Genomic DNA, 22,698 nt, shown 5'->3' on the forward strand with positions numbered 1-22,698 from the left:
TAGACAGTTATAACGAATAATTATATACTTTAGGACCCATCCCTATGTTACCTCAGCAGTGTGGATACTTCTGAAGTGTGATTGCTTCCCAATAATATCACGATCCCAAGATCTCGTGGAAAGGATTGCCATGGCAGTATTGTAACTCCCAGGAGAACTTTGCACTCCATGTTGCAGACTTCCCACAGGAATCTGGGAAACGGGGGTGGACTGCATGGGTCTTTGGTTTGATCCAGCCAGGCTTTTATTATGTTCTCACCATGTATTCCTGCCATGCTGAAGTAATCTAGGAGTGGGCCATTGAATACAAGAGACATAGCCTGGGTATCTTTGCACAGAGCCAGGCAACCACCCCCAATCCCCCTGTAGCCAATACTGCAGAGATCTGTCTTTCCCATATACTAAGTCTTAATAACTAAGATAATAGTTGTATTATATTGCATGTTATTGAAAAGGAAGAGCCCAGACTAGAATTTAATCAAAAGATATAGTGGGAGCTTGACTGATTAATGAACTTGGCTGCCACTCAAGCCACATGCAAGCACAACATGTGTGGATCTGAAATGCAGTGACTGCCAAAGTTGCAAAAAGTTGTGTTCTGCAGTGCAGCAGTCTACCTTCCCCTTTGCCAGTCACTTTCAAACCCAAGTGACTGTTGTTTCATTTAGTACAGATACATCTTATTAGTTCCTCAGCATTTTCTGTCATGCACCTAGCAGGATTTTAAAAAATATATTTTATTTCTCTTATGTATATTTATGTTGCTAGGAGTTTGGGGTGGGGGCAAGTAGACTGTGCCTAGAGACTCTTCTAACCCCCAGAGCGAGCAAGTGTTACAATATAAGCCAGGCTAACTTCCTGTTGAGGTGATAGCTTGGGTGATGGGCCATTAAGGGAACCAAGGAAGTGGATCTGTGTGAGATAACAAATAGGTGGGGCCCCTGCCCTCAAGTGGCTGGTAGTTAGAGAAAGAGAGTCGAGCAATGTTTGAGAGAAATATCCATTGTCTGTTTGAATCCAAGCCTGTGACTATGGGAGAAACCAGATCCTTTTGGAATGTTAATGCTCAAGTTGTGTATATGTGTAAATAAACCATAAATCATAAACACCGCAGTCTCTGCTGTCCCATATTCCAAGGAAACAGAACCCTGGGTAAGTGCCTGGAGCCCCTGGAATCTCACACCGCTCAAAGATTGCATCAATATATTTAGTAGTGTAGGTGTTTGTGTGCGTAGCATATCTTTGACGGTCCCCTCTGTTTGACAGAATATATCCAAAGTTAAATCTCTCCCTGTGCTTCCTGGCAGGGGAAAAAGCACAAGATTTAAAAGTTGTTCAGGACATACCTTGGTGGGACTAATCAGGGCTGGAGTTAGGAAAAACCAGACTTATTTCATCGCTCTCAACAAATCTGCCAGTGGATGCATGCCCCACAGTGCACCAAATGCAACTTTAAATATATTTTGCTTGCATCCTGAATCTAAACAGTGCCCGTTCCAACCCTTTTTCTACCACCAAAACCCTCTCAACAAGAATTCCCCCTCAAAGGTAAGAGAAAGCTCACCTGTCTGTGCCATCTTGGACAACAGGGTTCTTCTTTCCATTCATTGTATGCAGCTGTAGAAGTTTACTTTCCTTATTACAAGTCTTATTTCTCATCTCATGTGTTAGAGGAACCTCTCTGGCATCTGGTCCCACTCTCCGACACCTGAGTAACCGCTGATAAGCTGTCCGGAAGTCCCTATTCAGTGCAGCATATAAAACTGGATTCAGTGCTGAGTTGGCGTAACCAAGCCACATGACAATGGTCATCAGGCTTTTGTATGCTTCACCCGTCACACCCCGATATGTGAACACTGTAAAATAAGGAAACCAGCAGATAATGAAGGCTCCCATCACAGCTGCAAGAGTCACAATGGCTTTGTGTTCCTTCACAGTCGGTAATGCATTTCTGATGGTTGTGCAACTGTTGGTGTGGTTGATCCTCTTTGCTTGTTCCCTGGCTATTTTGAATATCCGGTAGTATGTGATGCACATGACTAGCAGAGGGAGGTAGAACGTAAGCAAGCCATCCACTAGAACATACCCAGCATTGACCTCCAGCTTGCACTCCTGCTTCCCGTCAGTTAACTGTGTGTTCTGGACAGTGCTGCCATTGGTGTTCCAGGCCAAGTGGATCGGTAGGAACGAGACCATCAGTGACACCACCCAGATAAGGAACATAGCCACAGCCACCCGCTTAGGAGTGACCATAGTGTTGTAGCGGAGAGGTGCTGTGATAGCATAGTAGCGATCAAGACTAATCATGAAGAGGTTGAGGATGGATGCTGTGCAAAGCATGACATCCAAGCTGATGTAGATATTGCACAAGGTGACACTGAAGATCCACTCATGGGAGGAGACTTCATAGATGGCTGAAAAGGGTAGCACCATGAGGCCCAGCAGCAAGTCTGTGAAGGCCAAGGAGACAATGAAGCAGTTTGTCAGGTTGCGGAGCCTCCGGTTGAAATAGACAGCTAGACACACCATCACATTTCCAAACACAGTCCCAATAATGAGGACTGTGAGAACAATTGCGGTTGGCACTTGTCCCCAATCACTTGTACCGTCTGTGGAATTCATGGTGGTGTAATTGGGAAGTATCATTTTGCTTCCGTACAGACTCACATGGCAGCTGCTGCTCCACGTACTCTGGAAGAAGTGGTTAGGTCTGATTCCTTGAAGAGCTTGTCCAGATGCCTTCCTTCACCGCCTTTCATAAGAGGCCCCTGCATCATAGCTCTGAAAAGATGCTAGGAATCAGACAACACCTCTGGTTGCATATTTAGAGAAAGACTGAAGTCTAAATAAATCCCCAAATCTGAGCACATTCATTCTCTGCTGGAAGGACCCTCAGATGTGCAGCTTGCAGCAGAAAGATCCAACTGAGACTCCTTGTTAGCAATGTTGTAGTGTGACAGATTTCTTGAGGACATGTCTATTAGATAGTTATTAACCATGATAGCTAAGTGGAACATCCATGTTCAGAGGCAGTAGACAGCTGGATAAAAGATTGTGGGGACATGTAACAGAGTAGGGTTGTTGCCTTCATGTCCTGCTTTTGAAGACCTCATGGAACCATCTAGTTGGCTACAACTGGAAGCAGGAAGCTGGATCAGATGGAAGTTTAGTTGAATCCAGAAGGGCTCTTCATATACTTTTTATGTTCTACCAAGTCAGTTTTGCCTAGTTTTGGCCTCTCCCTTTTCTTCCCTCTCTTCTTCCTCCTTTCAGACAAATCATTAGGTTGTATTAAGTTGTACGATGCATTAATCACCACATGTGGTTTTATAGGTTCGGCCAGAAAAGGGCTGGAAGAGTCCCAGTAACTTCATTATTCTTAGACTGTGTCTCAATTTACATCTCTTGAAGGTATCTATCAAAATAGAAGAGGGATGGATATGCACACTTTCCTGGTCAGAATCTGGAAGGAAGAAATAAGAGTCAGATGATATACGTAGGATATATGAAGCTGCCTTATATCAGGTCAAAGATATTTGTCCATCTAGCCCAGAATGGGTGACTTTCCAGATGTTGGAAAGTCTCATCAGCCCTAGCCAGCATGGCCAATGGTCAGGGATAATGGGGGTTGTAGTCCAGCAACACCCAAAAGGCCACTGGTTCCCTACTCCTTGTCTGTGATGCATATTATCCAGAATCTCAGACAGAGAAAATGGTTTTCCCATTACCTGCTGAGTAATTTAACTGGAAATCCAGGGAGCAAATATGGGTGGGAATTTCCCATGCTATGAATGTGCTCTTCCACTAACTAGTGGCCCCTCTTCCTTCAACTTATGACTTAGCTCAGGACTTTCCTTTGTAGACATGGGAAATTCTCACTGGAGACTCACTGTTATCCCTGGAAGTGCTCAGACCACATGGTTGCTGATTCATACAAAGAATGCCTCAATATTCAACACACCGTTTCTGGTTTCATCGGCTGCTGCTTCACTCTAGTGACATCAGAAGAGAGCCTGATGGGGCTAATCAAGGAGTGACCAATATGTGGTCCTCCAAATATTGCTGGACTCCTACACCCATCAGCCCCAGCCAACATGCCTAATATTCATGTATTATAGGAGTTGTAGTCAAACAATATATGGAGGTTAACTACTCCTAGGCTAAAGGCTGAGATCAAAGAAATAATGGCTAGAGCTAGGAGCATATTCTAGGTATGGAACCCTTGCCCACCCACCACTCAACACCTGGAAGGATAACAATAAGAAATTAAAGCAATTGTATGTTGGGTTGAAATAAGCGACAGACGAGTAGATGGTGTCATGTGGGAGGCATCTCCTCAACCAAGTGTCGTAGAGTCCCTTTTATTGACTATTATGTGCTTCATATGTACTTGGTGCTGATTGGTTACACGTGGTGTGCGTTACAAGCGTTATAGTGTTGCATATACATACAAGGGGTTGCGTGTAAGACATTAAGCATCATTAGATAGAGGGAACACAGGAACACAATAATCTATGATTGATAGGGTGGTACTCAGAGATCGTACAGAGTGCACTTAACATTCTTCCAGTGCACGGTGATAAGGAGAGGATGTATACAGATAGATAGGAAGGTCATGACATCACTTAACATTCCGAGCTAGTGGTGCCAGGGTAGCTTAGAAGGAAATGTACAGAAATACAGCCTACGCAGCATCTCCAGGAATACAATACTCTACAATTGTACCCATACATATAGACAGCAAATGCATTGTAAAGCACAATGGGTAGAATCCAATGTAGCACCATGTGGGGTATGTGGGGAAAGAGGCCTTCTTGCACAACCAGACTTCTCCCCTCCAACCCCCAACACAAGACTTCCCCCCATTCCCTGCCTGCTAAACCTGTTCTGGGGGCTCCCCAGTCCTCTAGAGCAGATTGGAGGATCCGTGGGGGTACATGGGGAGGAGAGAGGGAAGTCCTATTGTGCAAGCAGAGTCAAGGTCACTCCAAAGTTGAGTGACTTTATCCTCAAAGTGTGTAGCCAGTGGGGCACAGTAGGTCTTCCAATGTTCCAAAGGCTCCTCCCCCACAGCGAAAGTCAGTAACTTTCAAACCATCTGAAACAACTACACCAGCTGGATACTAGAGGATGTTATGCAAGCTGGAGAATGTGCCTTCTTACGCACCCTACACTGCTACGTGGTAGCCACAATTACGTGCTCCAACCAATGTTTGGTTGACATCAGATTGAGACTTGTACTGCTAATGCCCTAGTCCTCACCTGGCCTGTTTCATAGCCCAGAATACCAAGGGACCACTTGGGCTCCACAATGCCAGAGAGGATGCTTGGAAGCAATCATGTCAGCCAGTTGTTTCATCTCACCATTCCATAGCAAGACCAAGGCTTTGACAGGAATGTCTCCTTTCTCTGCTGGAAAACCCCCCAGAGTATGCAGCAACACATTAGGTTCCTCAAGGTCTGAGGGTGGGCCATCCAAACTTGACCACCACCCTTTCAGGAGGAATAATAATAATAATAATAATTTATTATTTATACCCCGCCCATCTGGCTGGGTCTCCCCAGCCACTCTGGGCGGCTTCCAAAAGAATATTAAAATACTGTGATACATCAAACATTAAAAGCTTCCCTAAACAGGGCTGCCTTCATCCGTCCAAACTGTACCAGATAACAGTGCATCCCTCATATCACTTGGGGCAAAGACTATATCAAGGGTGTGACCTACATGATGTGTTTGGAGTCACCCCTTTTGGGGACAATTCTGCCACAGTTGACCTCGCTGTCCATGGTAAAGCTTGTTCTTCTAGCAAGACAGTCCTGGTCTACACCAAAACCCCTGCTGTATCTACTCAGCAATCAGACAATGCCCAATACTGCAACCTCACAGAACAAACTAACTGATGCAGTCAAAAAACAGGCACACACAATCTTACTAGCTGGGAAAGCAGCTGAGACAGGAGTCAGGATGGCGTGAATTGTCCCTCCTTCTCCAAGGGGTAAAGTGTGCCAGAGCTTGCTATAGCAAGCTAGGCCACACCCACAACCTAGCTGTAGCCACTAAACTATATCTACAGCATTCTGTTCAAATTAAACTGTGTCACCTATCAACTTGTTTTTCCGGATGGGCAAAGATGCATGTCATCCAACAGCTTAACCCCATAATCCCAAAACAAATACAAACAAGATCTTTATTTTTAAGGTCAGCTCATTTCCTTCACATCTGGCATACACTGATAGAGAACTAAAACATAGTTATGAGAAGCAAGGAGAAGAGACATGGTATTAGCTGGAATCTCAGGAAGACAGTAGCTGAGATCATGCCTGATGTTAAGTTTTGTGGAAGCTAGCCAGCACCTTAGTTCACAGGACGCAACAAGCAGCGCAGCGTTGACGTGGCACAAGATGGAATAAATGGAATCTATAGAGCTTTGAAATCTCTTTTACTTCACTTGCTTGAAAACTGGCCTTTTCAAAAGGTTGCATTCAGTTGCAAATGCCCTTGCAACTGAAAGTATTGTGTATTGGTATTGGTACTCAATGCATTAAAATAGGAGTTGCAGGGTTGGCCTAAGACATCTTGCTGCTTGAGTACTGTTGAAGGAAAGGGTGTGTGTGTGTGTGTGTGTGACAGGCTGCACCTGGGGGCGGGGTCCCAGCTGGCTGAAGGGAGGAGGAAAGTGGGGAGGAGTTGAGATGGCGAGCTGTGTGCTGGTGGTGCCACAAGGAGGGCTCTCTGGTAGTTCTATCGCTTAGTTAAAGGGCTGGATGTGGGGAAGGGAGTGTTGTGTCAGCTGGTGGGAAAGGAAAGGAGGAGGAAAGGCTCTCCCTAAGGAACTTGTGCATGAGCAGCCCATGACCTTTCGTGCTTCAGGGTCTGTTACTCAGTTCATTATGGTCTTAATGCTGTTCTTTGGATCTGAGGTGACACTGGAGTAGTCCATCAAGTTGGGGGGGCGGGGAGAGGAGAGGAGGTCACGGGCCTTCTTTTTTCCTGGGCATGTGAGACCGGCCCCACTGTGCATCCCCCCCCCCCAGTTTTCTTCCACAGCTGCTACTCCTCTGAGGCAGAGAGGCAGTTTCTCCCAGCTTTGGTGTGGTGGTTCTGCTCCTCCCTAAGCATGTGCCAAGGGTTCAAGAGTTAGGTAGGTTACTGGGAACCAGGCAGAGTGCCTGCTCGGTAGTGGCGCCTGCCCTGTGGAATGCCCTCCCGTCAAGGAAATAAACAACTACAGTGGTACCTTGGGTTACATACGCTTCAGGTTACACACTCCACTAACCCAGAAATAGTGCTTCAGGTTAAGAACTTTGCTTCAGGATAAGAAGAGAAATTGGGCTCCGGCCACGCGGCAATAGCAAGAAGCCCCATTAACTAAAGTGGTACTTCAGGTTAAGAACAGTTTCAGGTTAAGAATGGACCTCCGGAACAAATTAAGTACTTAATCTGAGGTACCACTGTATATAGGACGCGGGTGGCGCTGTGGGTTAAAGCCTCAGTGCCTAGGGCTTGCCGATCGAAGGTTGGCGGTTCGAATCCCCGCGGCGGGGTGCGCTCCCGCTGTTCGGTCCCAGCGACTGCCAACCTAGCAGTTCGAAAGCACCCCTGGGTGCAAGTAGATAAATAGGGACCGCTTACTAGCGGGAAGGTAAACGGCGTTTCCGTGTGCAGCTCTGGCTCGCCAGAGCAGCGATGTCATGCTGGCCACGTGACCTGGAAGTGTCTCCGGACAGCGCTGGCCCCCGGCCTCTTGAGTGAGATGGGCGCACAACCCTAGAGTCTGTCAAGACTGGCCCGTATGGGCAGGGGGTACCTTTACCTTTACCTTACCACTGTATATGACTTTTAGAAGGCATCTGAAGGCAGCTCTGTTTAGGGAAGTTTTTAATGTTTGAAGTTTTATTCTGTTTGCAATGTTCTGTTGAAAGCTGCCCGGAGTGGCTGGGAAAACCCAGCCAGATGTGTGTGTGTGTGGGGGGGTGTTAGAAATAAATTATTATTATTATTATTATTATTATTATTATTATTATTATTATTATTACTGTAGCAGCAGCTACAGATGCCCAGCTTCGCCCTAGAGAGAAGGCAAATGGAAAAGCCTTCAGTAATATATAAGTAATAATAATCAAAAACAGTAGGTATGAGTAGGGGGTACCTCTTGCCATAATTATTCTGGTGGATTTGTAGAATTCTGACTTTGCTTGAAGGGAGTCTGTCTTCATGTGCACAGTAAGTGTTCTGGAACTGAGGCTATGAGTGTTTGTACTTCCGTCTACTGTCATGTGCAGGTTCACAATAGAGTTATGACAACCAGAGCTATAAGATAATGCAGGAGCCAAGCGAACTTCCTCAGTATATCTGATGCCAGTGTTGTATGATCTCTCTACCAGTTAGCTGAAAGTTAAGACCAAGGACCAAATGACAAGCACCGAATAAAAGAATACTGTAATTCAAATCCCAATCTTTTAATGTCCATGCTAGAATTGGAGGTTTTTCTAAATTCAATTAGGAAAAATGAAATGATAAAAGGGGTGTCAGTGGGTCAAAATAAATATAAAGTTAAAGCCTTTGCTGACGATTTGGTGTTAATGATGGAAGACCCGACGGAGAGCGTAACAGAAGTGTTAAAGGAGATTGATCAATTTGGTAAAGTAGCAGGGTTTATATTAAACAAGAAAAAAACTAAAATCATGGTAAAAAATATGGATCAAACACTGATAGAAGATTTGCAACAACAAACTGGTATTGAAGTGACGAAAAAAGTAAAATATTTGGGAATATGGCTGACTCCAAAAAATATTGATTTGTTTCAGAACAATTATATACCTGTGTGGAACGGAATTAAGAAAGATCTAGAGGTGTGGGGAAGACTAAAATTATCCTTTTGGGGTAGAATTTCAATGATCAAGATGTGTGTACTCCCAAAAATGTTATTTTTATTTCAGATGATTCCAATACTTAAAGGCACGAGGATATTCAAAGAGTGGCAAAGAGGAATCTCAAGATACATCTGGCAGGGCAAAAAACCGAGAATCCAATATAAATTACTAACGGATGCAAGAGAAAGAGGAGGTTTTGCCCTGCCAGACTTGAAATTATACTATGAGGCCTCATGCCTTTGCTGGATAAAAGATTGGATAAAATTAAAGAACACAAAATTGTTAGATCTAGAGGGATTTGATAACAGATTTGGGTGGCACGCGTCTATGGCGGGAGAAGAAAAAGGGCCACAAAACTTTTGGAGACCACATCTTTAGGAAACCGTTAAAGGAAGTATGGGAGAGATATAAAAATCTATTAGAACCAAGGATCCCACACTGGTTGTCTCCACTAGAGGTTATGTGTGTTAAAAAAATCAATATGAGAGGTAGCTGGATTACCTAGGGAGACCTAGTGGTTAAGGATGGAGAAAAATGGAGATTGAAGCCATACGAACAAGTAAAAGAATATGTGTTTGATTGGTTTAATTGTTATCAAATAAACGATATGTTTAAAAAAGATTTGAAAGAAAAGGGGTATATAGGGAAAGATTCAAGATTCCAATCGGAAATTGTAAACGACGACAGTAAAACAATTTCAAAAATGTACAAAATGCTATTGGAATGGCACACGATGGATGAGGAAGTTAAGTCGGTAATGATCCACTGGGCTAGGGACTTTGGGTACAATATATATTGGGAAGACTGGGCGAAAATATGGAATAACAACTTGAAGTTTACAGCATGCACCACATTAAAAGAAAACACGATGAAAATGGTATATAGATGGTATATCACACCAGTTAAATTAGCAAAGATGTTTAAAACTAATAACAAGTGCTGGAAATGTAAAGAGAAGGAGGGAACCTTTATCCATATGTGGTGGGAGTGCAAAAAAGTGAAAGGGTTCTGGGAGAGGATATACAATGAATTAAAGAAGATGTTAAAATATAGTTTTGTAAAGAGACCAGAAACTTTCCTTTTAGGAATAATGAGGAATGAAATTAATAAAAAGGACTGTAAACTGTTCCAGTACGCGATAACAGCAGCGAGAGTATTGATAGCCCAGAGGTGGAAACAAGAAGAACTACCGACTTTGGAGGAGTGGAGGATGAAATTAACAGATTACGCAGAATTGGATAAATTAACTGGGAAAATTAGATACCAACGAGCCCATAAATTCATTGAGGACTGGGAAAAATTTTCGGAGTATTTGAAAGGCGTATGTGAGGAACAAACAACGCTAGTAGGTTTTAAAGAAGTTTTGTGAGTAAGATAAGGAATATTGCAAAAACGTAAACAAATCTGTTAAGATATTTATTTATGTATTTACTTGTTTACTTTGAAAGAAAAGGGGGAAAAAAAGGAAAGGAAAAATGGTGATACGGAACTTGAGAAATGTGTAGAAAATTTTTTATCACGGATGATTGGCAGAGAAGTTGTGGGAAGTCCATATGAAAAAACTGTAAATATGTGAATGGGAAATTTGTATGATTATATATATTTACGTAAAATTTGAATAAAAATGAAGTGGAAAAAAAAAATAGAATTGGCTGCTTTGCCAGCATACACATTTTCCAGATGCCTTCAAGCTGCTGCCCACCACCACTGAGTTCAAACATTCCAAATGATTTATCATATTTTTGGTACCCTTATGTACAAAACCTTAATTTTTATTTCATCAGTCTATGACACAGGAACAGGAACCTCATCCTTGCTTCTAATGATAAGTGAACTCTTAAATCAGGGGTCAGCAAGCTTTTTCAGCTGTGGGCCGGTCTACCATCCCTCAGACCATGTGGTGGACTGGACTATATTTTGAAAAATAATAATGAATGAATTCCTGTGCCCCACAAATAACCCAGAGATGCATTTTAAATAAAAGCACACATTCTTCTCATGTAAAAACACTCTGATTCCTGGTCCGTCCACTGGACGGATTTAGAAGGCAATTGGGCCGGATCCGGCCCCCCGGGCCTTTCTTCCTTACTTTTAATGGTCATTGTGCTATTTGTTCCTGGAAGACAGGGAACAATTTTATACCAAGTCAGACCACTGGTCCATTTTGCTTAGTATTGTCTACACAGACTTACAGTGGCTCTCCAGTAGTAGTTGCCAGGGATTTAACCTGAAACCCTCTGAATGCAAAACAGGGCCGACCAGAAGGAATTTTACAGAATATTTTGTAATTTGGAAAGGTATGAAGTTGAAAAAAAGCTTGGTTCATTTTCTTTTTTAAAAGAGCTAACAAATGACTGGTGACTTCAACACTTTTCTTATAAAACAAGAGTATGTTTGAGAAACACCAATATCTCCACTACAATAAGTGAAGCCAAAACGATGTCCAGCAGTGCTGGAAATAGTTCCATCAGCATCAGTGAAGTTGTGCTGTTATAGTTTGAGATAATATGAGAATGTAGGATGGATTAGTTGGGATCAGAATGAGAATTGTCACCAGCAAATGTTACATGCCCCCCAGATCTCGATCTAGATATATAGATATATGAAGGGGGAGTCTTGGGATAGAAGCAGTCTCATTTTTTTTAAAAAAAGAACTTCATATCTCAACAGAAATTAATACTCCACTTATTGACTGAGACCTGCACACTATACAAATAACCTTTCTGAACACTCTAGGCACTCAAATACAGAAGCAATTGTTTCATAAACTCTCTGCTGCATAGATAAATGGAGCACTTTGCTCTTATTGAAAGATTCTCCTATTGCAATCGTATCCCCTTAACTGATCAAATACAATGTTCTGACGACATAAATAAATAAAAGCAAAACATTAACATGCCACTATGTAGGAAGTCACTGTTTACTTTGGTGTAGTCCTATTTAAATCACAGCACAGGTACCACTGTATACACTGGGAAGGAAGAACATCAAATACTTACTTTTATTCCAAGTATGTTTCAGATGCTGTATGGAAATGAATGTTTGGTTATAAAATTAGCAGCACAATCTCCTTAGGGCAGGGGTAGTCAAAGTGATCCCCTCCAGAATTGGTTGGAGTCCAGCTCTCCTCCACTCTGGCTGGCATGGCCAATGGTCAGGGCTGATGCAAGCTGGAGTGCAACAACATCTAGAAGGTATCATGGAATCATAGAACTGTAGAGCTGGAAGGAACCCAAGGGTCATCTAGTCCAAACCCCTTGTGATACAAGAGTTCGATTCCTGCCGGACAGCTGCTCCCAAGTTGGCTGTTTCTGCTTTAGGGCACAATCCCTGAGATAAACTGCCAACTCAAAAGACACACCAGCAGAATATTCCAGGATTGGGGCTGTTTTGCTGGTGAAGATATGTAGGCAGAACATCCATAATGGGATGCAGATGCAGATGGCACAAGAGAAGACCACACTTATGCCATAACCTGTACTGCCCAGGCTGTGGTCACATTCCTGTTAATGGTCCCCTTTTCTACCAACTCCAGTCCTGACAGAAAAAGTGACTTCAAATGGTAAACAAAATATTGCATTCTGTTATAAAATATTGAAGTCAGTATTTGTACTGCACAGTTGAGACAGCTTTTTATAGTAGATACTTTTTTTTTGCATTTCTATGTAATTCAAAACATTTAAGAAATAAAGGTTAAACAAAAATGGATGGAATAGTCAAGATCAAAGCTCTCACCTTTCTGTCCCTGAGACCCTCCTGTTTTCTGCTCCTGAACCTCTGGGCTGAAAGGTGGAGAAAGGGTTGTGGGAAAGAAAGCCATGCTCTCTTTTGAGCATTTTCTTCTTAGAGTGTTCTGCTAAGTATTTATTCGCCTTGTTTCCTAGGGGCCCCAATAATCCTTGCATTTCCTGAAAATGACCAGAAGTTCTGGGAATTCAAGATTAGCATCATGAAGTCAATGGAATGGGGCTGAATGATGTAAAAAAGAAAAGAAAAAAAGAACAGGACCGGTGAGCTGATGTAAGCAAAAAAAAAATCTCTCTGATAATCCAGGTATGTGAAGAGAAAGGAAAATGCTGACTTGCCCAGAGACACTGTGCAGTGCGGAAAGTCAGGGCAAAGGGAAAGAGCACAGAAGCTCACTAAAAACAGGTGTTTAATGTTTCATAATAATGGAAGGAATAAGGGAAGGAATCACAGTGCTGTTTCCAAGTGGCCAGAGGCACTTTCCCTGCAAAAATGGACATCAGATGGCCATGCTGTCTTCTTGATTCCACTGTTTATGATCTTCATCTGCAATATTAAGCCATTTAGAGCAAGGATAAGAGCTTGCCTTCCTATCATCTGAGGGCCTGAAGCTCAGAAAGCCCAATCAATGTGGCCTGGTTACATTGCTACTCAGTTAAATAGAAATGCACTCAGCGCATACTCAGGGATACTCTCCTCAGCTGCCAAAGAGTAAAACACACACACAACTATGTCAGTAATGCATGGTAATGGGAGATGGAACATTTTTTTTCAAAAACACCTCCCATCCTCTGAAATCGAAGTGGAAAAGTCTGGGCGAGGCCCAGACTCACCAGTTCTACTGAAGAGGCTCCTCATGAGGCCAGAGGAACATCATCTGGCTTTGAGGCGTGAAGGCCGCTCCCTGCAAGGCCTTTTCCAACTGGCCTAGGGAGCGGGGTCCAGACTCACCCAGCCCTACTACGTTAAATGTATTCTGTAGTTGATCTCCTTTGTAATGTTCTATTTTGAAATCTTTAAGATAATATTTTAGTTTCCTGTTATGTTGCTTTGACTGTATACTCTATATTTGACTTACTTCAGATTGTTTTATTGATTTAATATGCTGTAAACCACTTTGAGATTTTTTTAAAAAATATAAAGCGGTATAGAAAATAAATAAATAATAAATAAAAGTTTTCTTCAGTGCTTACTTAACAGAGGTGCTCAGGGTCAAATTGGACATGATATTTGTCACACACTCAACATTTGTCAAATACAGCCTTGTGCATTTGATTTTTCCAAAAAATGTGTGTGTGTGTTTGCATGGTAAATCCTAAATCACAGAGTCTAGAGGAAAACACAGATAGCATCTACATTTGTATTTCGTTTTCCCTAAACCTGGGCCAAGAGGAATTAAAAGGGCACTTCAGGAGGACATTTTGGATTTTTTTCCAGGGGGAGGGGATGATTCAAGAGGACTAGGAGAGGATTTCCCTTGCACTTTATATTGTTACAGATTTGGGGTAACAGATTTTTTTTTTGGGGGGGGGGGCTTTCAATGCCAGAAATTATTGAAGGGACGATGCCAAATCAGTGAAAAACACAGGCTAAACTTCTTCTCGAGGCCAGGGCCCCACTTGGGATAGAATAGCAAAGAATGACAAAAGGTGCTGAAGCAAGTCATCACCAGGACAAGAGATTCTTTGCTGGTAGACAGAGTGGGGAGTTCATCTTCCATGACATAGGAAAACACGGGAGGGGTGGGCTGTGCAGACAGGGGGGGGGATGCTGCTTTACACAAGGCTTGGGTTTTTCCTGGTAAGGGTGTTTGGGAAGGAAAAGGGTAGAGCTAGAACTCTAGGCAGAAGCCATGCAGGGCAGAACCATCTTGGCAGGTTAGGACAGAGGCGCAGAGATGGTGTGCAGGATGCCTTGGACTCCAGTGCTGCACTGGTGCATCTGAACTCTCTCCATTGAAGACTTTAGGTTCAAATAAGCCACATTTCCTAAAGACATTAGTCTTTGCTGTGCCTTAATTTGCCAACGGAATCACAACCCTGGATGAGGGCCTGGACTCTTGCGCAGCCACTCAGCAGAGACTGGGATGGCATGTAAAAATATGTTAAAAAGTGCCCTGCATGGAGCTGAAATGAGGAAAAAAGAAACCGAGAAACCCAGATGCATGCACCAGTGTTGCACAATCTTGAGATACTCATTGAACCCTAGCCCTGGTGAGGAAATCATGATCCAAATTACTGGCAATTCCAGCTGAACATGGGCTATATATAACCATTAGTACACCCTCCCCTGTTCCTTCTGCCCTTCCTCTTGGGGAGTTTCTCATCAGAGACAGATAAACTCCCCAAGAGGAAGGGCAGAAGGAACAGGGAAGGGTGTACTAATGGTTATACATAGTGTGTGAAAGAATGGCAAAGGGGCCATATTGAACAGGGGGCTGGCCTTGGTGGCCTGAGCAGTGGAATGCTTTGAGCAGACTTGAAAGCATGGATGCCCCCTGAGTCTCAGGGCTCCAGGGGGTTCCTTTAATCTCAGGGACTTCAATGGCCAAGAGCAGAAAGCCTGAGATGATTTTCCCCCTGAAAGCGCTCATGATCAAAGTTGTAGGATAATCAGAAAAGCTGGGAAAGCATATGGGCTGCTGTCGTTCTCTTCTTCCATCACAGATATGGGCATTTCATATCGAAAGGTTATGCTCCATACGATTTCCGAAAGGGCAAAAACAAAGCTTTCATGAAATACGATGTTTACACTGTTGAGTCTGTGGAAATTGCTATCGGGGACTGATAATTTCAGGCCAAGAAGATCTTACTCGGGGAGGAGCAATGTCTCAGTACCGGAACACCTACCTCGTATGAACAAAGCCCTACTCTCAGTGCTCAGAGGGATCTCCTGCAAAAGGATCTTTCTTAAAAAGCAGGTTAAGACCTTCACCTGTGATGTTTGAGAGGTGCACAAATTCAAGGTTGACAATATAGGGCTAGAGATAACCTTGGTGTGAGTCATCATAAAACAATTCACAACTTCCCTATTCTCTGGAAGTACAGAAGTATTACTGTGCATAAGTCATGTGTATTTAATCTGAGCTTAACCATCCATAGTAGAAAGAATCAAGCCTTTATTTATCTGTTGTGTCATCTTCATCCATAAGTAAACACGGTGGTGGGGAGGGAGAGAGAAGGCGATATTTGAGTAAGAGCACTCACTACTGTTTTGCCTGCTGCTGGCCAATATTGCACATCCTAGACAAAGATCCGGTTCACACTAACGCTAAGACAAACCATGGCTTAAGTGTGCAGGTTCCCAGAGAGGAGATCACAGCCTGTTTGCTTCTTCTCTGGTCCTGTTGCTGATGTTCTGATGTGAGGTAAAATGTGGTTTGGATTTGTGTGTTAATTGAACCTGGGCTTGTGGTTTACTTTACTTCAAACAAAGAAAGGTTTGTTCTTTGCTCATGGTTTGTATGGCAGAGAAAAGCCACGAGTCTGAGTTTGGACTACATGCTCAGCCAAACCATGGCATAACCAAACAGCTGTAATCTACTTGTAGACCTACATTGGCTCCCAGTACGTTTCCGGGCACAATTCAAAGTGTTGGTACTGACCTTTAAAGCCCAGTATACCTGAAGGAGCATCTCCACCCCAATTGTTCTGCCCGGACAGTGAGGTCCAGCGCCGAGGGCCTTCTGGCGGTTCCTTCACTACTAGAAGCGAAGTTACAGGGAACCAGGCAGACGGCCTTCTTGGTAGTGGCGCCCTCCCTGTGGAACACCCTCCCATCAGTTGTCAAAGAAATAAACAACTATCGGACTTTTAGAAGACATTGAAGGCAGCCCTGTTTAGGGAAGTTTTTAATGTTTTAAGTTTTATTCTGTTTTTAGTGTTCTGTTGGAAGCCACCCAGATTGGCTGGGGAAACCCAGCCAGATGAGCGGGGTATATACAAACAAACAAACAAACAAACAAACAAACAAACAAACTCTTCTTTAGGATCCTGCAGACTTAAGGAGTCATACTAAGTTGTGATTTGCATGAGCATTACATGAAAACTGAGCCAATGTTTCCATAGCACAGAGAACATTTGTATGCCAGCTGTGCATAATTGCCTTCTTAGATCCCGCCATGAGTACAGATAAAGTTTTTAAAGGAATTCATAGGTCAGGTTGTCAGGATGAAAAGTTCGATTCAAATCCAGTGAGGAGTTGACCTGCATACATAGTAAAAGTTAACACAAGCCAACCATTCTAATGAGGCAGAAATTTTGATCTGAGCGTATCCAGGATGTACTGGGATCTTGGTACAGCAATTGTGTGCTGGTTTTCCGACACTTTGCATCTTAAGCAACGTTTACCAGTTCATTGTCAATCTAGTGTTGGAATCTTTGCAAGGAAAACACAGGCTGAGCTGCAGGCTGCTTCTCCATAGCATCAAGTTAAGTCAGATGCATTTAATCTATATTCCTGAAATGCAATAACAGTTGTACGAATTAGTCCTAACTATGCATCATATAACTGACTTGCAAAAATACTTCTGCCATATTCTGCACATGGCAGTCTTTCATCGGACTGCCATCTTGTTGCATGGTTGCTGAATACAACATTGTATTTATTTACTTAGGTTATTTTTAGATCCCCATATTAACAAAGTTTCTCAGGGAGGTTAACAATGTCAATGTAACGGGCATGGAATTTGTCCCACGTACTTCACATGTTGACATGGTTACAATTCTAACTGTGAATGTGCTCTTAAAGAGGGCAGTGGTGTATTTTCAAAATGACTTGCCTTCCGCTGTCAGATATCAAAACAAGTTGAGGTAACACCTTAGCAAAATGAATCGGTCTTGTGCCTTGGTTTGCTCCCGAGAGAATGAGAACTTACCCTTACTTCTAAGTGGCTGAGGTGTGTGTGAGGTGCAATAAGGCTTCTGTTTACACCCACACAGAGGTGTTGACAACACAGTGGTGACAGTGAAGAAACAAGTTACAACTGCCAGACAGGAAACTGTGTGTGCGAAGATGAGGCTACAGCTTCTTGATATAATATCTTCTTAACCCAGAGGGCTTAAAATGCATACCCTCCAACATTTCTCCAATGAAAAGAGGGAAGTTCTAAATAATAATAATAATAATAATAATAATAATAATAATAATAATAATAATTTTGTTATTTGTAAAAGAAAACACCATCTGACAGGGTTGCCCCAGCCACTCTGGACAGCTCTGGACATATATATAAAAAACAAAACAAAACATTAAACATTAAAAAACTTCCCTAGACAGGGCTGCCTTCAAATGTCTTCTATACTTATCTCCTTGGCTTGTGGGTTGCATAACTCCATACCCTTCAACATTTATCTGATGAAAATAGGGATGTCCTAAGGAAAAATAGGACGTTCTGGAATCAAATCAGAAAACAGGATGGCTTCTGTAGATTCACAACTGGAAAACAGGAACACTTGGAGGGTCTGAAAATGCAGCACCTCGACTCAACCAGCGCCCTCCAGTTTCCTAAAGCAGACCTTTCCCAGTAGCAATGTGTCCATGCCTATGCTGGCCTAGTCCACTACAGCATCTTTTATGGCATTTGCAGCCAAAGAAAACCAAACTTTCCAACAGACATCTGTATTCCTCAGCTCCGTACCTCCTGGGCATTTGGGACTACATTTCCTATCAACATTGGTCATTGGTCATGCTGGCTGGGGCGGATGGGAGTTGTAGTCCAGATTACTTGGAAAGGCAGTAGGGACCTGGCAGACCGTAACAGAGATAAACTCTACTTTGAGGAGAGCAATATCAGGAAAATGAGAGGGACAGAGATACATGATTACCCATTCCAAAGAAGGTAGAAGGAGTAGGAGTCTCTCTCAGGTGTTTGTAGCAACCCCCAAGCCCTGTTAGAACTAAGGATCCTTGGAGTGGTTTGGTACAAATTCTTGGGGATCAGTCCCTCTGCTTCTCTGATAACAAGAGCACTCTTGTCCAGAGGCATAGCCAGCCTGCTTGCACCCAGGGCAAGGCAAGTATTGCACCCCCTCTGCAGCAATCAGGTTTCCTTCATAGCTGATTCCCCACATTTAAAATTGCCTTTCTGTTTTTAAAAAGCTGCTCATCTTATTCAGCAATGTTAAGTCATGAAAGAACTGAAGAAACACACACACACACACACACACACACACACACTTGCTATGCCATGTGCCAACTGAGCCAACAAGACCCGAAGCAGCAGCAGCAGCAGCAAGACCTAGGAGGAGCACATAAAGGGCAGTTGTACAGCCCTGGCCGGCAGCTGCAGGTAGGAGCAGCCTGGGAGGGGCGCAGCTCCCAAAGAGGGTACCCGCAACTCACCTTCCCTTGCAGCTCTTGCGTCTGGGTTGCTTTCCTTGGACATGCATACATGGCCATTTTAGGCAATCAAGGGTTGTTGGTTGGGTCATCAACCTCCAATGTTTGGAGGTGAGGAAGCATCCCTTGCCCTTGAAATTTTTTGCACACCCCCCACCCCACCACTATGCCACTGCCCTTGTCCTCCACAAACAACCAGAGAGAAGACTCTGATGGGAAACCAAAGTTAGGCAAGCCTTCATAGGTTCCTCTGACCCCTGCACAGTGCAGTTCCCAAGCAGGCATTCATCTCTCTCCACCCTGTAGAATATGTCAAATTGCTGTTGGTGTAGGCTGTGCCTTATCTGCATTGCCGGTATTATTTTAGCTGTATGCACTTTCCACATCTATTAACTATTTCTATCTTGCCATGAGTGCAAACTTGTGCTTCTCACCTTAGAATGGAGGCTGTACCCTAGTGCTGATTTCTCCCTTGATATCAGCACAGAGGTGACACAACATGGCTCTAGGGAAATGAGTTTGCAAATTATGTGTCTGTAGGTGACGTACATAGATACCCATGTATGTGTGCTCATTAATGCACCATTTTGCAAATGGAGCAGGCAATATCCGGCTGAACCATAAAGGATTTTATGCACAGACGCAGTTAAAAATGGAGACCCTGCTAAGTTTCCATGGTTCTTGGTTGCTAATGGATATAAGAGCATTGCACTCCCGATGTACTTGACATCTGAAGAGTAACTGCTTTGACCTTCTCTCTAAACCAGGGGTCAGCAAACTTTTTCAGCAGGGGGCCGGTCCACTGTCCCTCAGACCTTGTGGGGGCCCAGACTATATTTTGAAAATAAAAATGAACGAATTCCTATGCCCCACAAATAACCCAGAGATGCATTTTAAATAAAAGCACACATTCTACTCATGTAAAACCACTAGGCAGACCCCACACATAACCAAGAGATGCATTTTAATTAAAAAGACACATTCTACCCATGCAAAAACACGCTGATTCCCGGACTGTCCGTGGGCCGGATTTAGAAGGCAATTGGGCCAGATCCGGCCCACGGACCTTAGTTTGCCTACCCATGCTCTAAGTGTTTGCTTTGGACTCATATGGACCTTTTCAGAAAACACCTGTAGCTGTGGATTTAATATGTTTCACCATTGCAATCTTTTTATTGGAAACATTTTTATATCACCCTTTAATTCAAAATCCAGGATAGTTTATAAAGCTCATAAAAACACAGTTTTGTTTTTTAAAAAAATGCAGTGTTGGATGGGGTCCTTTGGCTTATTTGTCTTTCTCTATAGCTTGATCAATGCCAATATCTATTGAGCATTGGATTTTCCCTCCTTCCTACCCTTCTTCCTTCCCTTATTTCCCTTCCTTCTTCCTACCACTCTTTTTTCAACTTCCAAACAGGTAGCTTTGTGAATCACCATGGTTCCACATTGGGGCAGTCAACAGGAACTGCCAGCAAATTGCATTGGGCAGCCACAGCTCAGCACTCTCAGCTGAAATATATTTTCATTGTGGTTTAGACATCACTCTTTACCAGCACACATCCTTCACACCCAGCCCATGATGTCTGGGGCGTCACATTTGCCTTTCCCTCAATCCTCATTATCCCACATTGCCAGAATAAATAGCTTCCACCATGGCACCTTGGGTTCCATATGGAATTAGAGCATGAAACATTAGAGAAAGTGAGTGGGGGTGCTTAATATTTTTTCTCTTGCTATAGGAACAGCAGGGAAGCGCAAAATGAGAAGGAAATAAACCAGCATTTTATGAAGAGCATGCTTGAGGGTCCATTATCATGTAACTGGAACTATAATGGCCCCTGATTAAAAAGACTGAGCATAACATATTTCGTTAAATTTGTTCCCATCTTAACAAAGCTATCCCTTCCTTAATGTGGTGTCGATCTGCTCACACCTTCCAGCCCCCTCAACTCTTAAGACTTATATGGAGATATTCAGAATGAGATAGTGTACATTAAGAAAAAATTCTAGTGTACATTAAGAAAAAGTCCTCATGGTTCTAGAGGAAAACTTACAAATGTTTCTTTTGTGTGCTGCGATTCAGTTCCAAAATGTTGACTGTTGTTTGCAATAAACATGTGTTCTACGGTCATAAGGTTGCCACAAATTTCTGCTGGACTGCCCCATATTACACTATCTCTTACTTTCAAGGCACTTTCTAATTTTCCCTTTCCCTTCCTGCTGCTTCAGAACAGTGGTTCTGGAAGGTGCAGATCCAGCCAAGTGGACAAGCCATGCCGTGTTGGGAAGAGTGCTGTGCTTGTGGTTAAAGTAAACGATAGCAGCAAATTCTCCTAACTTGCATGGCCTCAGAGTGCATCAATTCCTAGAAGTCAGCACAAGTGCTTACTAAAATCCCACCACAAGATCCTATGGTAGTTTCCATTGCGCCTCTTAGAAATCAGAGGGAGCACTATGAAATTGCCACACACACCTGCAGATGTACCACAGAAACCTTTCTGAAGAATATCAGCGGATGAGTGTTTCTCAAAGCAACCTTGACTGTGTGAGAAAGATGCTTTCTTTCTTTTTCTTTTTTAGAAGTAATTTTGTTGTGTTTCCCCCAGTGTACCTGAAACACAATGTCCAGTGAAATACACATGCATTACTGAATAAAGATAAATAGAAACTATGCGTTCAACAGCTGAGGCACCCCTGCTTATGCGGAATAGAGGGCAATTCCCATGAAACAAAGGCAGACAGTATTACTACAAATAAAATCCACCACAAAATCCACAAGGAAGCATAAACCCTGGGGAAAGAGGCTTTCAAAGCAATGCATGCACTGCTTATTTTATAATCAAAATAAATTGGCAGGTGTGAGCCTGCCCCTCCACTCTTTCCATTTGTGCAGCTAGCTTTTGAGGGAGACAGTCCCCTCTGCAACTTTTTCCTCTTAAATACTCTGACAACTGCATTGTCAAGAGAACAGGTGAGATGTAGCCCCATTATAGTTAAGAAAATACACAAACACACATCCAGTGTGCTCCCATGGTGATTGGGCACACACAAGATGTCAAAGAAATGGGCTCTTATTTTTCTTGTTCCCCACTCAATAAATAAAAAGTCACAAGGAAGGCAGTATCCAGGAAGAGAAGGAATCATAGTGTTACCTGCAAGGAGAAGTGAGCAAAGAAGAGGCAAGAGACGGCAATCAGCTGGAGTATCTCTCCTCTGCTCTTAAGTTTTGTCTCTCCGTTAGCCTGCCCCTGCCGCTGAATTTCTAAGAGCACAGAAGCCAATGCTCCAGGGCTGTTACAGCGTGCAGTAGCTCCCTCCCCTTTCCTCTCCCCTCCCACTTCCCCACACATATTGAAACAGCTAGTGGGTTGCCTGATTGTAGTTTGAGTCAGAGAAACAGTGGGCTAGATTAGAATGACCGCAAGCTGCAGTATAGCCCAGCAAAGCCTCCAATCGTCACAGAGAGCGAGAGCACACTATGCCCCGGGGTGCAGTGCACACAGGCAGCAAAGCATGCCTGAAGTTGTGACCCGCAGCAACACAAAAGCCGCTTTCTGCAGAGCCTGGCATGATGCGTGCAGCTGGGGGAGACCACCCAGTTCACCCCCCTGTCGAAAGCAGCCTTCCCAGATGTTTTGGATCACAACCAAAAAGAATTACATTTGAAAAGCCAGTTATTTATACCCACAATTCAATGTAAGGTAATAAAGTATGAGTTTTGTGGTTTGAAAACTG

The 22,698-nt window shown here is 43.3% G+C and overlaps 1 protein-coding gene across 5 annotated transcripts in view; it reads right to left on the bottom strand.

Annotated features, from left to right (window-relative positions):
• The window catches only part of HRH2 (histamine receptor H2), a 35,226-nt gene extending 12,913 nt beyond the window's left edge, over positions 1-22,313 (bottom strand). For 3 of the 5 annotated variants that reach the window (XR_014508481.1, XM_083429059.1, XM_083429061.1), the window contains exons 1-2: positions 22,116-22,233; positions 1,565-3,463 (exon numbers count right to left, since the gene is read on the bottom strand). Coding sequence is in view for 3 of the 5 variants with exons in the window: in XM_083429059.1 (XP_083285185.1) it covers positions 1,565-2,646 (1,082 nt within the window). In the remaining 2 variants the exon portion in view is untranslated. Of the gene's footprint in view, positions 1-1,564; positions 3,464-5,725; positions 5,853-22,115 lie in introns of those variants that run through there. The other 2 variants (XR_014508480.1, XM_083429060.1) reach the window with 2 other exon arrangements.
• Between the last annotated feature and the right edge of the window lie 385 nt (positions 22,314-22,698).

The sequence above is a fragment of the Podarcis tiliguerta genome, assembly GCF_965153285.1.
Source record: "Podarcis tiliguerta genome assembly, chromosome: 2".
Classification (NCBI taxonomy): Eukaryota; Metazoa; Chordata; class Lepidosauria; order Squamata; family Lacertidae; genus Podarcis; species Podarcis tiliguerta.